This window comes from Aulonocara stuartgranti (genome assembly GCF_965226115.1).
Source record: "Aulonocara stuartgranti genome assembly, chromosome: 11".
Lineage (NCBI taxonomy): Eukaryota > Metazoa > Chordata > Actinopteri > Cichliformes > Cichlidae > Aulonocara > Aulonocara stuartgranti.
In genome coordinates, this window is record NC_138947.1 from 13644642 (window position 1) to 13658399 (window position 13758).

The 13758-nt window shown below is 41.4% G+C and overlaps 1 protein-coding gene across 10 annotated transcripts in view; it reads left to right on the top strand.

Moving 5' to 3' along the window:
- myh14 (myosin, heavy chain 14, non-muscle) overlaps window positions 1-11464 on the top strand; it is a 33549-nt gene extending 22085 nt beyond the window's left edge. For 6 of the 10 annotated variants that reach the window (XM_082552402.1, XM_082552404.1, XM_082552406.1 and 3 more), the window contains 19 exons: window positions 305-476; window positions 562-774; window positions 856-1000; window positions 1086-1292; window positions 1405-1509; window positions 1714-1866; window positions 2049-2297; window positions 2385-2498; window positions 2582-2680; window positions 2768-2980; window positions 3077-3238; window positions 3321-3449; window positions 3559-3647; window positions 3739-3862; window positions 3937-4145; window positions 5363-5471; window positions 5992-6164; window positions 6343-6366; window positions 6748-11464. In XM_082552402.1, the coding sequence (XP_082408528.1) occupies window positions 305-476; window positions 562-774; window positions 856-1000; window positions 1086-1292; window positions 1405-1509; window positions 1714-1866; window positions 2049-2297; window positions 2385-2498; window positions 2582-2680; window positions 2768-2980; window positions 3077-3238; window positions 3321-3449; window positions 3559-3647; window positions 3739-3862; window positions 3937-4145; window positions 5363-5471; window positions 5992-6164; window positions 6343-6366; window positions 6748-6937 (2879 nt within the window). In that variant the 3' untranslated portion in view covers window positions 6938-11464. Of the gene's footprint in view, window positions 1-304; window positions 477-561; window positions 775-855; window positions 1001-1085; window positions 1293-1404; window positions 1510-1713; window positions 1867-2048; window positions 2298-2384; window positions 2499-2581; window positions 2681-2767; window positions 2981-3076; window positions 3239-3320; window positions 3450-3558; window positions 3648-3738; window positions 3863-3936; window positions 4146-5362; window positions 5472-5991; window positions 6165-6342; window positions 6371-6747 lie in introns of all 10 variants that reach the window. The other 4 variants (XM_082552405.1, XM_082552403.1, XM_082552409.1 and 1 more) reach the window with 2 other exon arrangements.
- The last annotated feature ends 2294 nt before the right edge of the window (window positions 11465-13758 follow it).

Consider the following 13758-nt stretch of genomic DNA (forward strand, 5'->3'; position numbering starts at 1 on the left):
CCCTTACTGAATGGAGGAGTCTGTTTTTTGCAGTGTCAGGGTTTCTGCAGTCAAAGCAAGGAGCATGACTCAAACTTAGGGTGAACAAGGCAGCCAAGAACTGTTTTAAGGTAGTTTACTGTTGGAGAACAGATATAAGTACAGGTACTAATGAAGAAAGTGGAAACAAGTTGAGGTAGGTGTGGCATGACAGGAGTTTAGTGACATCTGGTGGGTGGATGGGGAAATGCAGGCTTATTTACAACTGTAATAACTTTACTGTTTAAATTCTGTGATTTGTAACTTACTCCATTGCTATTTGCAGAGCGCCTAAAGCGTGAAGAGCAGGGTCGCTTAGAACAGGAGAAGTTTAAAAGGAGGATGGAGAGTGAAGCTATGGAGGCCCAGGAGCAGCTGTCAGACCTGGGAATGCTGTCCTCTGAGCTGAGAGGCAGTCTGGCTCAAAAGGAAAAAGAAATCACCTCCCTGCAGGGCCGGTGAGACACAGAAAAGTATCAGAGACGCAGTAACTAAAATATAAGCCTGTAATGGATTTTTGAAGTTTTTTTGTGAATCTCTCAGGTTGGAGGAAGAAGGTGCACGCCGTGCTGAAGCTCAGAGGTCTCTAAGGGAGGCCTTGTCCCAAGTGTCAGAGCTGAAGGAGGAAGTAGAGAATGAACGAGGGATGCGGGAAAGAGCAGAGAAACAACGGCGAGACCTGAGTGAGGAGCTGGAGGCTTTGAGAACTGAGCTAGAGGACACTCTGGACAGCACAGCTGCACAACAGGAGCTCAGGTAGATGATGAGGACAAAACAAAGTTTACATTTAGTGATTTTGTTATCAGACCAGAACTCACACTTCTTATAACTCCACAGGTCTCGACGGGAAGCAGAGTTAAGTGAGCTCCAACGATGTGTTGAAGAGGAGACTCGCCGGCACGAGATCCAGCTTTCAGAAGTCAGAGTCAAACACAGTGCTGCCTTAGACAGCCTGCAGGAGCAGCTGGACAACAGCAAGAGAGTACGAGAAACACAGAAAAATTCAAATGCACATGCATGGAGACATGCGCAGTCTCTCACCGTGTCTCACCCATGCTCTGCTTCAGGCACGACAGTCCCTTGATAAAGCCAAGGCAGCGCTGGAGGAGGAGAGGCAGAATTTGACCTCTGAGCTCAAAAGCCTCCAAGCGAGTCGCTCAGAGAGCGAGAGGGGTCGTAAGAGGGCGGATAACCAGCTACAGGAACTGAGCGCCCGTCTGGCTCAGGCTGACAGAGAGAGGGAGGACAGGGAGGAGCGAATCCACAAGCTGCAGGTACAAATGAATAGGTACCAGTTTACTGGTTTGTGGTTTTAAGGTGTGTCAGTAAAGAAGTATTCTGTTTCTGTTCTGTTGAATGAATTTAACCTAAATGTGTCTCTTTTAGTGTGAGATTGAGTCCCTCTCCGGCAATCTGTCCTCCTCTGACTCCAAGTCTCTTCGGCTCGCTAAAGAAATGAGCAGCCTGGAGAGCCAGCTGCATGATGCAAGGGTAACAAATGCACACAGACACCAAGGCTGCATTTGATTTGGACATTAGCCTTTGACTGTTACAGACTCCTCATGTTTAAAAAAGAAAAAGTAACTATTTCTTTAAAGTCCAGAAGAAAATCCTCTGACTGTAGGAAATTAAAAGAACTTGATCCACTGATGACTCAAAAACAACCTCATATGCACCATTGCTCTTCTCTTTTAGGAACTGCTACAGGACGAAAGTCGCCAGAAGATGGCCCTTGCCTCAAGGGTGCGAGCACTGGAGGAGGAGAAGAATGGACTGATGGAACGACTGGAGGAGGAGGAGGAAAGAGGCAAAGAGCTGAGCCGACAGATCCAAACTCACAGCCAGCAGGTAAGTCTGAGGGCCGCAGTGACTTTATTTACCTCTTAAACTGCTGCTTTAGAAAGATATCAGTTAACATTTTTCATAAAATCACAGAAGTGCTTTCCTTCAGACAGTCAGTATTAAATGTAAAGTTTTCTGTCTATATCTATGACTTATGTATGCACCCTGTGTCTGTTTTACTTCTACAGCTGACAGAGCTACGTAAGCAGTCAGAGGAGGTGAACAGTGCCGTGGAAGCTGGCGATGAGATACGCAGGAAGCTCCAGAGAGAGCTGGACAGTGCCATTCAAAGAGAGCGACAGAAGGAGGAGGAGAAAGAAAGAGTGGAGAGGCAGAGGGAGCGACTGAGGGAGGAAATAGAGGACATGACCATTGCCCTGCAGAGAGAGAGGCAGAACTGCACGGCCCTCGAAAAAAGGCAAAAGAAATTTGACCAGGTTAGAAACATACCACTGCTTCTCACATACGCACAAAGGCTGCAAATATCTTTATGCGCAGTAACATTACCTCCTTGACCCCCCCAGTGCCTGGCAGAGGAGAAGGCGGTGAGTGCTCGGCTTGCAGAAGAGAGGGACAGAGCAGAAGCAGACAGCAGAGAGAAGGAAACAAGATGTCTAGCACTGTCCCGAGCCCTGCAGGTAAATTATTTGATAGACGGCACATAAATGTTTTTCATACATCTGTGTTTGTGATGGTAAATCGTCTGTCTTTCTGTGCGTAGGAGGCTCAGGACCAAAAAGAAGAGCTAGAGAGAGCCAACAAGCAGCTCCGTCTAGAAATGGAGCAGCTGGTGAACCAGCAGGACGATGTGGGCAAAAATGTAAGACTGTACACCTTGGGACTCTTTTTTTATTATTTCTGTCTCAGTCCTCTGTGAGTCACCATTTCTTAAATGCTTGTGCGTCAGGTCCATGAGCTGGAGCGCACACGGAGGACCTTGGAAACAGAAGCACAGAACCTGCGCATTCAGACGCAGGAGCTGGAGGAGGAGCTGTCAGAGGCAGAGAACTCAAGACTGAGGCTGGAGGTCACCCTGCAGGCGCTTAAGGCTCAGTTTGAAAGGGAGATCAGCAGCAACGAGGAAAAGGGAGAGGAGAAGAGAAGGGCCCTGAGCAAACAGGTAGGATGGAGAATGAAAAAGGAAAGTGCTGGTGTTTCTGGTATGTACTTTTTGTCCAAGTTAATCAGATTGTTTATGTTCTTCTTTTGATCCCAGGCAAGGGAGTTAGAGATCCAGTTGGAGGAGGAGAGGAGTCAGCGGTCTCAGTCTGTGTCATCCAAGAAGCAGCTGGAAGCAGAACTGCAGGAAGCTGAGGCCCAGGTGGAGACAGCCAACCGTGGCAAAGAGGAGGCGATGAAGCAGCTTCGAAGGCTGCAGGTAAAACAGGGTACCCACACCTATTTAAAAAGTCAGTTTCCTGTAAATGTCAGTGTACTTAATTTAAAAATATCCTTATCAGGGTCAAATGAAGGAGGTTCTGCGCGAGCTAGATGAGGCAAAGGTGACTCGAGATGACGTCATCTCCCAATCAAAAGACAGTGAAAAGAAAATCCAAACACTGGAAGCAGAGGTCCTGCATCTTACAGAGGTATGTATGTCTATGTCTGTGCAAAAAAACCCCATCCAATATAAATATTAAGATATCTTGCATTTATTTTTAACCAATCTTTTCTGTCTGCATGAACGTCTCTGTGCAGGAGCTGGCTGTATCAGAGAGGCAGAAGCGACAGGCCCAGCAGGAGAGAGACGAGATAGCAGACGAGATGGTCAGCAGCAGTTCTGGAAAGTGAGTTTAACTTTACCTCTGATGCATTTTGTTGATTTGAGGGGGGGGTTTGTGCACCAGTGGTGTTGTTACTGAGATTGCCTTTGTCCAGGAATGTGCTGAGCGAAGAGAAGCGGAGGTTGGACGCACGAGTCAATCAGCTGGAAGAAGAGCTGGAAGAAGAGCAGACTAACAGTGAACTGTTGACAGAGAGACTACGGAAGACAGCCCTACAGGTATGTTCACTCTACAAGTGTCTCGGTCACACACTTTGAAGCACACACTCATCACAGCTACATTTCAACTGCAGGTGGAGACTCTGACTGTGCAGCTGCAGGGAGAGAGGACTCTGGCCCAGAAAGCAGAGGCGGCTCGAGAGCAGCTGGAGAAGCAGAACAAGGAGCTGAAGGCCCGGCTTGGGGAGATGGAGGGGGCAGTAAGGGGCAAACATAGGATGAGTGTCGCTGCCCTGGAGGCAAAAATTGAGACGATGGAGGAGCAGCTGGAACAAGAGAGACAGTACGAGAAACAGACACATGCATCAGTACAAAAATCTTCCAGTTTACAAAGCTGTAACCTGCTAAAAAGAATTCAGGAATTAAATTGTTTTATAACACAAACTGTACATAAAAATAGACAAGGACTCTTTGGAATCACCCATTGGTTTGCAGCTACCATTTGAAGTCCACAATTTAGTATTTTGTCCTTTACTTTATTTTTTTAATTTTTGTTTGGACTAGAGGTAGTTGTCAGCTAATGCTAGCCCCCACTAGCTAACAAGGAGCGTCTATAATTTATAGTGAACTGGATTCTAACTTTGGTTGGTGAAAAATCTACTTACAAGAAAACAGACTTACTGGAGACACTGAACAGTCATCTCTTTCTGGGCTCTTTTAGAAAAACCAAATGCTGAAAGAAGCTTTGTATTAAATCATGAATAGGTTCAGGCCTTAGTTTAATTTTTCAGTGGTGTAGGCCGCTTCTTGTTTCATACATAAAACTAAGAGTTTCTTTATCAGTTTAAAGTAAATTTGTTAGTTACATTGAATATTAATAATAATAATAATGTACACTTTATTGATCCCCATGGGGAAATTACTCTCTCTGCATTTGACCCATTCACTCAGTGAAGCAGTGGGCAGCCACTAAGCAGGCGCACCAGGGAGCAGTGTGCTGCTCCTTTGCTTAGGGGTAGCCGTTCAGTGGATTCAAATCCCCCGACCTTCCAATCATGGGGCGACCACTCTACCTACTGAGCTATGCCTGCCCCAATTGGGCCCTTTATAAATGTGTTAATTAGAGAATAATGATCTCAAAAAACCTATTTGAGATTACTTGAATCAAATTATGAATGTGAATGTGAAAGTATCCAGTTGTCCTGCTGGAAGCAGGCATCAAGAGATTGGTACACTTAAATCACCTTTCTTCCCCATTCTAAATTTCAGTTTGGTCTTTAGCAGTTGCTGCCATGTGATTGGCTGAGTAGGTGTATGTCTAAAGGAGCAGTTCAATAATTGTACCTAATAAAGTGGCCTATGATAATAGGTTACATTTACAACATTTATTAACAAAACGACACATGTGAACTGTGCCGTGATTGTAAATACATGGCATGGGGCGTATGAGGGTTTTCAGTGTTATAGGCCAAGCAATTACTGGCGGACAGATTTAGAATCACTAAACATCCGAGGGAAAAAAAGTCATCATTGATTGTAACAACCCTGTTTGTCCCTCAGGGAGCGAGCAATTGCCAACAAACTGATGCGGAAGACGGAAAAGAAACTGAAGGAGGTGATGATGCAGGCAGAAGATGAGAGGAGGCATGCAGACCAGTACAGAGAGCAGGTGAGAAAATTAAGATTACCCTGACTGCACCGTGCAGGTCAGTCACATTTATCTAAGTATGCTCAGAATAGCATTGTCAACAACAGGGCATTAAATAATCATTTAATGGGTATCAGGTCAGCTAAGCTTGCTGCTTTAATTGTGTCCGAGGGCAGTGTGTTGAAAAATCATCCTAAAATGAGTGATTTATCCAGCTCAGTCCAGACTAATCCTAATCCTGCATTGGCATCTGTGTGTTCATCGTGAAGTTAGAACATGTTCCACCACAAAATATAAATCCCTCAGTCACAGCAGAGACACTGACTCTCCTCCCAAAGCATCATCTGCAATAATCTGCCAGGTTTAATCTGACTCCTGATCCCCATCGGTCCTCCTGTCCTCACACTAATCTCTCCATTTAAATATCTGTCCCTGCTCCTTCTTCTTGGTCTCTCTTTTCCTGCAATCTCTTGTCAACTCGACCTCTCTGCTGCGCTCTGTCCTTTCCCTCCTCTTCCTCCTCCCTGCTCTTCTCCTGCAGCTGGATAAGTCGATGGTCCGACTGAAGCAGCTGAAGAGGCAGCTGGAGGAGGTGGAGGAGGAGAACTCTCGCTCCAGTGCCCAGAAGAGGAAGCTGCAGAGGGAGCTGGAGGAACTCACTGACAGCAGCCAGACCATGAACCGCGAGATATCCTCCCTCCGCAACCAGCTCAGGTAAGTGTGTGTGTGTGAGTGTGTTGGTTCATGTATTTATCTGTGGCTTCACTTACTGTTGATTTTGTTAACACCCCATTAATTTCTCATCGTTTTTTTTTTTTTGCTTTGCTCTTTTGTTGCGTCCATTTTTGTCCACGTAACACTGACACATTACCCATCTGTCTGCGACACTCAGCTTCCCCGAATGGAGACCAGATATGTAGGTCATTGTTTTTTTTATTATTATTATTTCTTGTTCTCATTTGTTTGTCTGTTGTCTTGTATGTTTGTCTTTGTGTTTGTGTATGAAAAGCCTGCAGCTTTCCATACACAAACACAAAGTTGAGTAGTTTGCTTATATTTTTGTCTCTAGCATATTTACACAGTTCTCTGTTTAGGGGGAAAAATAGCTTTCTTGGTGAAATTTGGATGGAAAGTTTGAATATTCTTAGTCATTTTTTAGAAAGAGTGGAAACAGTTAACCTGAAAATTTTAAACGTTAATTCTGAGCCCTGTTTTTTGGAATCTCATAAACTAAACAGTTAAGTAACTGAATAATAATAAAAACACATTTTTTAACTCCCGCTTCCTTTTTGTCCAGACGTGCTGCGCTGCCTCTGTCGATGCGTGGACGCAGAGCATTGGTTGATGACCTTTCATTAGAGAACTCCGATTCAGAAGAGCCTCCTGCCTCACCCACCCCCTCCTCTGGGGTCCCAGGGACCCCGACTCCGTCCTCAGAACACAGCCTGGACCCTCCGCCGCCCTACAGTGTCAACAACGCAGAGTGACAGGCACACATCTGCTTAGCTACACAAACAACGCACACGCACACACAAGCATCAGCCTCAGAGCCTCGACTGCTCGCGGTGATGCAGAGGCAGGCACACAGCACATAGGTACACTAGTTTTAAATTAAATGCCATGTAGGATAAATATCAGGCAGTTAGTTGTAAAGCATCCTCCCTGATATAGCGATGCTCTTTAAGATTTTGCCTCATTTTTTTCTCAACAAGTACAGAAAATGTGTTTTAAAAAAAAAAGAAATTTTACAAAGCGTCAACTGGAATTGATTTTATTTTATAAAACAACAAAGACTTGAAGTTTCTACATTACCACCTCTGTAATGCACTTCTCATAAACTAAACTACATCTGCTCACTAAGCAGTAAAAAACTTTTACATTTGGATTTATTTACAAACATTTGATGTGGATTGAATACACAGATCAGGGCTGCTGGAAGATGACAATCTGTATTCATGTTACACGAGCAGTCAAGTACACACATGGAGCGGAGAATTCGCCTTCGATATGAGTGTGAGTTAACTTTTTAAACTTGGAAGAATTTGGCAAAAAGAAAGAAAATTGTCATCTAAACACAGTGCTGCACATTTTCTAAGTTGGCCTAACAGATAATAATAAGAAACCGGGATGCATTACATCGTTTTCATATCACCTGTCACAATTACAGTGACACAAAGAGCTGAAAGCAGCCGACATGCAGACAGACTCGCTGCTTTAGACGATAAACTCTTTTCTATAGATTAGAAACAGTACGTTGTTAGACCACGCAGTAGATAGTATTAGATAGTTTCTTTATCTTAAAGTCTTAACATATTGCATCAGAAATTTTGAATTTGTATAATTTATATCAAATACCAACTTAAGTTATTGATCACTGCTTGTTTTCTGTCTTGTGTGTGTGTGTGTGTGTGGGGGGGGGGGGGGGGCATGTTAGTCTGAAAATTCCTCTTCATGCTGGCTCTGATGTCAGGCTGAACCGGGTTACTTTAAAGGACAGCTAAGACTTGTTTCTGTCAGCATCTCAGCATCGGGTTGCAGATGTGAATTTGCATGGAAGACCTCTCTGGTTAACATTATTGCTGGTTTTAAAAAGAAAAAGGAAAAGGGGAAAGAAGAAGAAGTACACGTTTATGGATTCTCTTCAATGGCAACATAACTGGAAATGACTTGTGGAGGACTGTATTCATTCATATTTTTATCCAAAGCAGAACAAATGGTCAGAATGGGTCTTATTTTCTTGTTTTAGAACGATAAAGGCGTTACATTTTATTTTGACAAGCATCTTGTACACTGTAAGGTTGATTTTACTGGTTTACTGTGTAAATTATTAATCAAACAAAGCTTTTCTGTTTAACCAAACGGTGGGCGTACGGATGAGAAAAGGGACTTAAATTTGTAGTTACCGTAGAGTAGCTGTAGAATAGAGTAGATGACGGGAGTAGAGGCTGGTTGGGTTTTCTAACATGTCTTGAGTAGAATAAACTCTGCCTCTGCTCGCGGGTCCTGTGTAGAAGATTAGAATATAACTGAGCGTTAGGCTCAAAGCATTTTCATGGACTAGTAGTGTTAGATTTAAAAAAAAAAAAAAAAAAAGACAGTGGAAACAATGAGGAGTGAACTTTTATGGAGTAAATGGCAAATAGAAAAAGAAGTTGCTTTTCTTTTTTTTACCCTGTCAACTCAAGATGACATTATCTTACACCTGCTCTGATAACCCTGCTGTGAAGCCCACTTTTAAAGTTTTTTCTTCAGACCGTCTCCATTGTCATATCTTCTATTTTTAAAAGATGGCCTTTTTTATAGCTTTTATATAGTTTAGTTTATGACCTTCTGCTGCACTGGGGGGGTCTTAACAAATTGGCAGATGCTGTCTAAAGAAGCAGTTCAACCTTTTGGGAAATTTTCTTTCTTGCTTAATGTTAGTATCAGTCTCTTTTTTACCTGCATTTTAAAGCTGCAGCCAGTTAACTTAGCAAGTAGGAACTGGGGAACATATAGTCTGGCCTCACTGTGAAGCCTGACATTCATATCTGCAGAAGAAGCTAAGCTACAAAAAGAAAAAAGTGGCAATTTCACCTGCAGGTTATGTGTACAACTATTTTTTAATTATTAAATTACCAAATTTGGTTCAGTCTAATTTTAGAATTAAAATTAAAAGAGGGCTGTCTTTTTACCTGGCTAGGTTCGAGATCAGTTCTTTGGAAGGAGAGTTAAATGAGACATAAAACACCTCTGACTTGGGCTTTAGCTTTTGTCAAGTCAGCTAAAGCCTCAGTCACACATACTAGAAATCAGCTGGCAACCTCCAGTTGCTAGGGAAAAATCTGTATAACCCCACTCAACTGGCAAGTGGTTGCTGGAGGTTGCTGGCTGTCATCAGGCGAGTGCTGCAGCAAAAACCTTGTTGTGATTTCTTTGGTGGCTAGCAGGTTGCACTTCCATGCCAGCTTTGGTCATGGTCAGTTTGTATGGAAGACTCTTAGTGCTGCTTAGCAAGTAAATTGGGAATGTTGAAAACAAGTCTGCGCCTTCCATGTAAGCTACTGACGACTGCCGGTCACTATGCCTGTGTGACGGGGGCCTAACGTAAAGAAAGCCTGCCTATGTTGAACTCTCCTCCAGTAATCCAGTAATGTAGTAATATAATTCTTTAATTTTCCACCTAACAAACTGGATATTACTCAATAATCTACAAACCTTATGTGCTGATAGGATAGGTGAATTCAGTTGTTTTTAGGGTTTCTGCCTTTATGCTAAGCTAACTAGCTGCTGGGTGTAGTTTTGCATTAAATGTACAGACCTGTGAAAGCCACAGATCATCTAATGAAAGCCAATTTCCCAAATGGCACAAATACAACGAATGTCACTGATGCTTTAACTGGAAAATTTGAACTAATGAAAGCTTCGGATCATGTAGCTGAAACCATAAATGTTGCTCTGAATGTCAGAATCAGAATCGCGTTTATTGGCCATGTATATGCACAGACACATACAAGGAATTTGGTTCTGGTAGATGATGGCTCTCAAGCACAGCCATGTAAATCACAACAACATGTAAAAAACACAATACATACACACACACACACACACACACGTGTATATATATACATGTACACATGCATACACATACATACACGAACATACACAAAGCTGTGTAAACCAACCATAAATAACCAATCTAAATGTTATATACATAAAATACAGGATGAGAGAAATGAAGTGAAGTGAAATGAATACCACAGAATGTACATAAGGTACAGGTAAGGTTCTGATTCTGAATGTGTTTATTATTCTAAATCAGCGGTCCCCAACCTTTTTTGAACCACGGACTGGTTAATGTCCGACAATATTTTCACGGACCGGCCATTAAGGTGTTGCGCAGATAAATACAACAAAATAAAATAATATGACCAAGTCAAAAAGTGTGGTACTTTTTAAATATACGTAATAATAAACACGAATTCACTGTGTAATTGTGTTTCCTCCTGAACAACATTGAGAGTAACATCCACCTCTCTGATGCTTAATGCCCTCTGGTCGCTATGGTAACACGTAAATATTTCTTTCAAAATAAGACACACAACTACAACACGGGAAAAGACCCAGGGAAACCGAGTTAACGACAAAAACCCTGAAAACCATACATGTCATACCCGGGCCTCAACTCGCGGCCTGGTATTAAACGACTCATGGACCAGTACCGGTCCGGGGATTGGGGACCACTGTTCTAAATAGTCCTATATTATCTACACTATACGGAAAAGAATCAATAATCCTGGTGGAGTTTATCATTGATTACACACGTGACCACTACAGTAGTTTTCGGTAATCAGGGTTGTCATCACTGTTTAAGTTAACATGCCTCTGATGAACTGATAAAAACAATTTTATTAATCTGCAGTCATCCTACATGCATCCATATTTTTTGCCATGCCATGATTCACAGTTAGTGACAGAAAAAATATGTGACTCAAGAAAGACTACTGACGACATATATTTAACACCCAACTAAAGGGTTTTAATTTTTATTTTCTGTATGTGTTACTCTTTTGTTTTAGTAATATCCAAAGGGTTTTGATTGAACTTTTATGTTTCTTTTAGTTTTTTTGTGTAAATGCTGCACTTTATAGTGTAAAACAACCAGACACTGTCAGTACGTTCTGTCTGCTTTGTCACGCGGTTTGTCACAAAAAAAGGCCGACATAGCATCAAGCCAAATGAGCTGACGTGGTGTTGTCTCTCTGAACTACTCAATAACTCTTATTAAACAATGTGTATCAAATAGACCAAAATCTGAAGACAAACGGATTGAACCGCTGGATCGAGGGCAAAAGAGCTCTGTTTACCTGTAGCAAGAGACAAGGCCGGTGCTTCTCAAAAGTGTTATTTTACTTTTCTCTGTCTGTGTTTGTTTATGGCGACTGTGGAACCATTTTGAAAATGTGTTTTATTGTTTTAGCCTCTTTTTTAAATTATGCTGTAATAATAAAACATCTGACCGGGGTTAACTTTAATATATGTCGTTGGTTATTATTATTACTTTGTGTCCATTTTATTTGGATAATGGGTAACATTTCATACTCCTCACTGTAATCAGTGCACAGACTGACACTCTTACATGTTAAACATAACCCATACTGTAAAAAAAAAGAATTCCATAGAAAAACGGAAAATGTCCTGGTAATTTTCTGCCAGTACATTTTCTGGGGTTTTTTTTTTTTTTTACAGAAGTTGAAGAACCTTTCCATAAATGATGGAAAATTCAGTAGATTTACAGTATACTCTCTGTAGTATTTATGGACATTTGCTTCAGTTATAAAATGGAAAATAATATTACCATTTACAGACACCTCTTTTCACTGTAACTCATGAAATGTAGTTCTTTATATCCTTAACCATACATTTCTATACAATTACAAACTAATATACCATTTGCTCAAAAATTCATAAATTAAAACTTTTTAAATTAATCTGTGCTTAGTACACAAAAACATTGGTAAAATTAATGTTAAACAATCGTTTATTCTCCTCAAAATATAATGACAGCATCCAATCTCATCATAAAACAACTAAACAGCTAATACATACACAAAATAATGCACAAACTTTCAAATTTGAGCATTTTTATTTCCTTGAAATCAGTTTGCTGTCATGTAAATTTGTATATACATTCAGTCAAGTGGCTCCAAGTGTTTTCTTTAAACAGGACACCTGACAAATAAAAAATGTAATGATTAACGATATGTTCACATTTAATAATATCCAGAGTACGTTTAAGTTAGAATCACAGCCTTGTGGATGTTTTTGCCTCAGCCAAACAGTTAAGGTGTGGTTTACATCCATGTCTGTCCTCTTATGATACAGTATACACATGTACTCCAGGAACAAAAAGACATTTTAAAAAGTTTCTTTTTTGTTGCTGTTGTTTATGTCTAAGTTTTAAAAAAAATGAATAAAAATACAAAGGATTAGGGCTGTGTAATATGACCAAAATATCATATCCGGAAATAAGACATTTCTCATTCTGATAATCATATATATCACAGAATAGTGCATTGTCTGTACACTCTGGGTGTTGTGTACCTGGAGTCGAGTGTTTTGACCGATGTATGAAACTATATATTTTTTAGACATAAGTTGTAGTTGCCTCATCTTCACTGGCCATGCTGGTATTTTCTGTGCCTGTATCCATATGGTGACCATCCAAACAATGAACAAATATTGCGGTGAACACTGTATTTTGTGACACCACGAAACAAATGATATATGATAAATGATAAGGATAAATATGAAACGATGGTTGTTTTCATTTCATCATCCTATATCTATCGTCATATCGAGCAGCCCAACTAAGGATTATAATACATGTAGAGTTGCATACACATAACAGCATTCTGTTGCAACATAAGCAGTTTATAATGAAATTAACATACATACCTTGAAAAAACGAAATCAACCACTACATTAAACTCACCTTGACCAGGCTTTTTCTTCATTTTCTGACACCAGCTGCTCTGGATCATCACCACCTTGCGTCTTCATCTTTTTTTCACTCGGTGAAGTCTTTCCTTTTCTTGGCTCTGAACTGAAAAACCAAAGTGTGTGATCTAGGGCTGCCACGATTAGTCGACTAGTCACGATTATGTCGACTATCAAAATGGTCAACAACTAATTTAATAGTCGACGTGTCGTTTGAAGCTTTGTAAGATCTCAAAAGACGCAGGAATAAGTAGTAGGATTTAAGAGTGTAATAACGGACTGAAACAGAAGATGGTAGCACTGCATGTACAAGGATGCCAGCTGCCGTTAAACCCCGAAGAAGAAGAAGCGGTGTCCGGTAACGTAGCTGTGTCCAAATTCAGGAACGGCTTCCTCCTGTGCCCGCATTTGTATGCCAATTACGTTACAGCAACACGACGAAGACTGTCCAAATTCGAAGACTCCGACAAATGCGCCCTTCATTTCCCCAGATTTGAAGGATGGGTCGGGTGTATAATTCGTGGCCAAACCTATCCCAGAATTCATAGTGCGGCCCTGCTCAGTTTCCAACAATGGCAGCGCTAGTTAGTTTTAATATTACTCTTATTATTCTTTCTAGGTCACAAAATAAACGTTTAACATATTTTCAGGCGAGAATGTAGCTGTGTAAACCTCAAATATCTGCTCAGTTTATCAAGACACCACATATTTTCAAAAGCGCTCCGATGTTTTCGGAGACGTCAGTTACCCACCAGCTCGATAGCTAGCTGGGGTTCAAGGCTCACTAGAGCTGATGAGAACACCGTTTTCAAACCCACTGCCGTCGTTC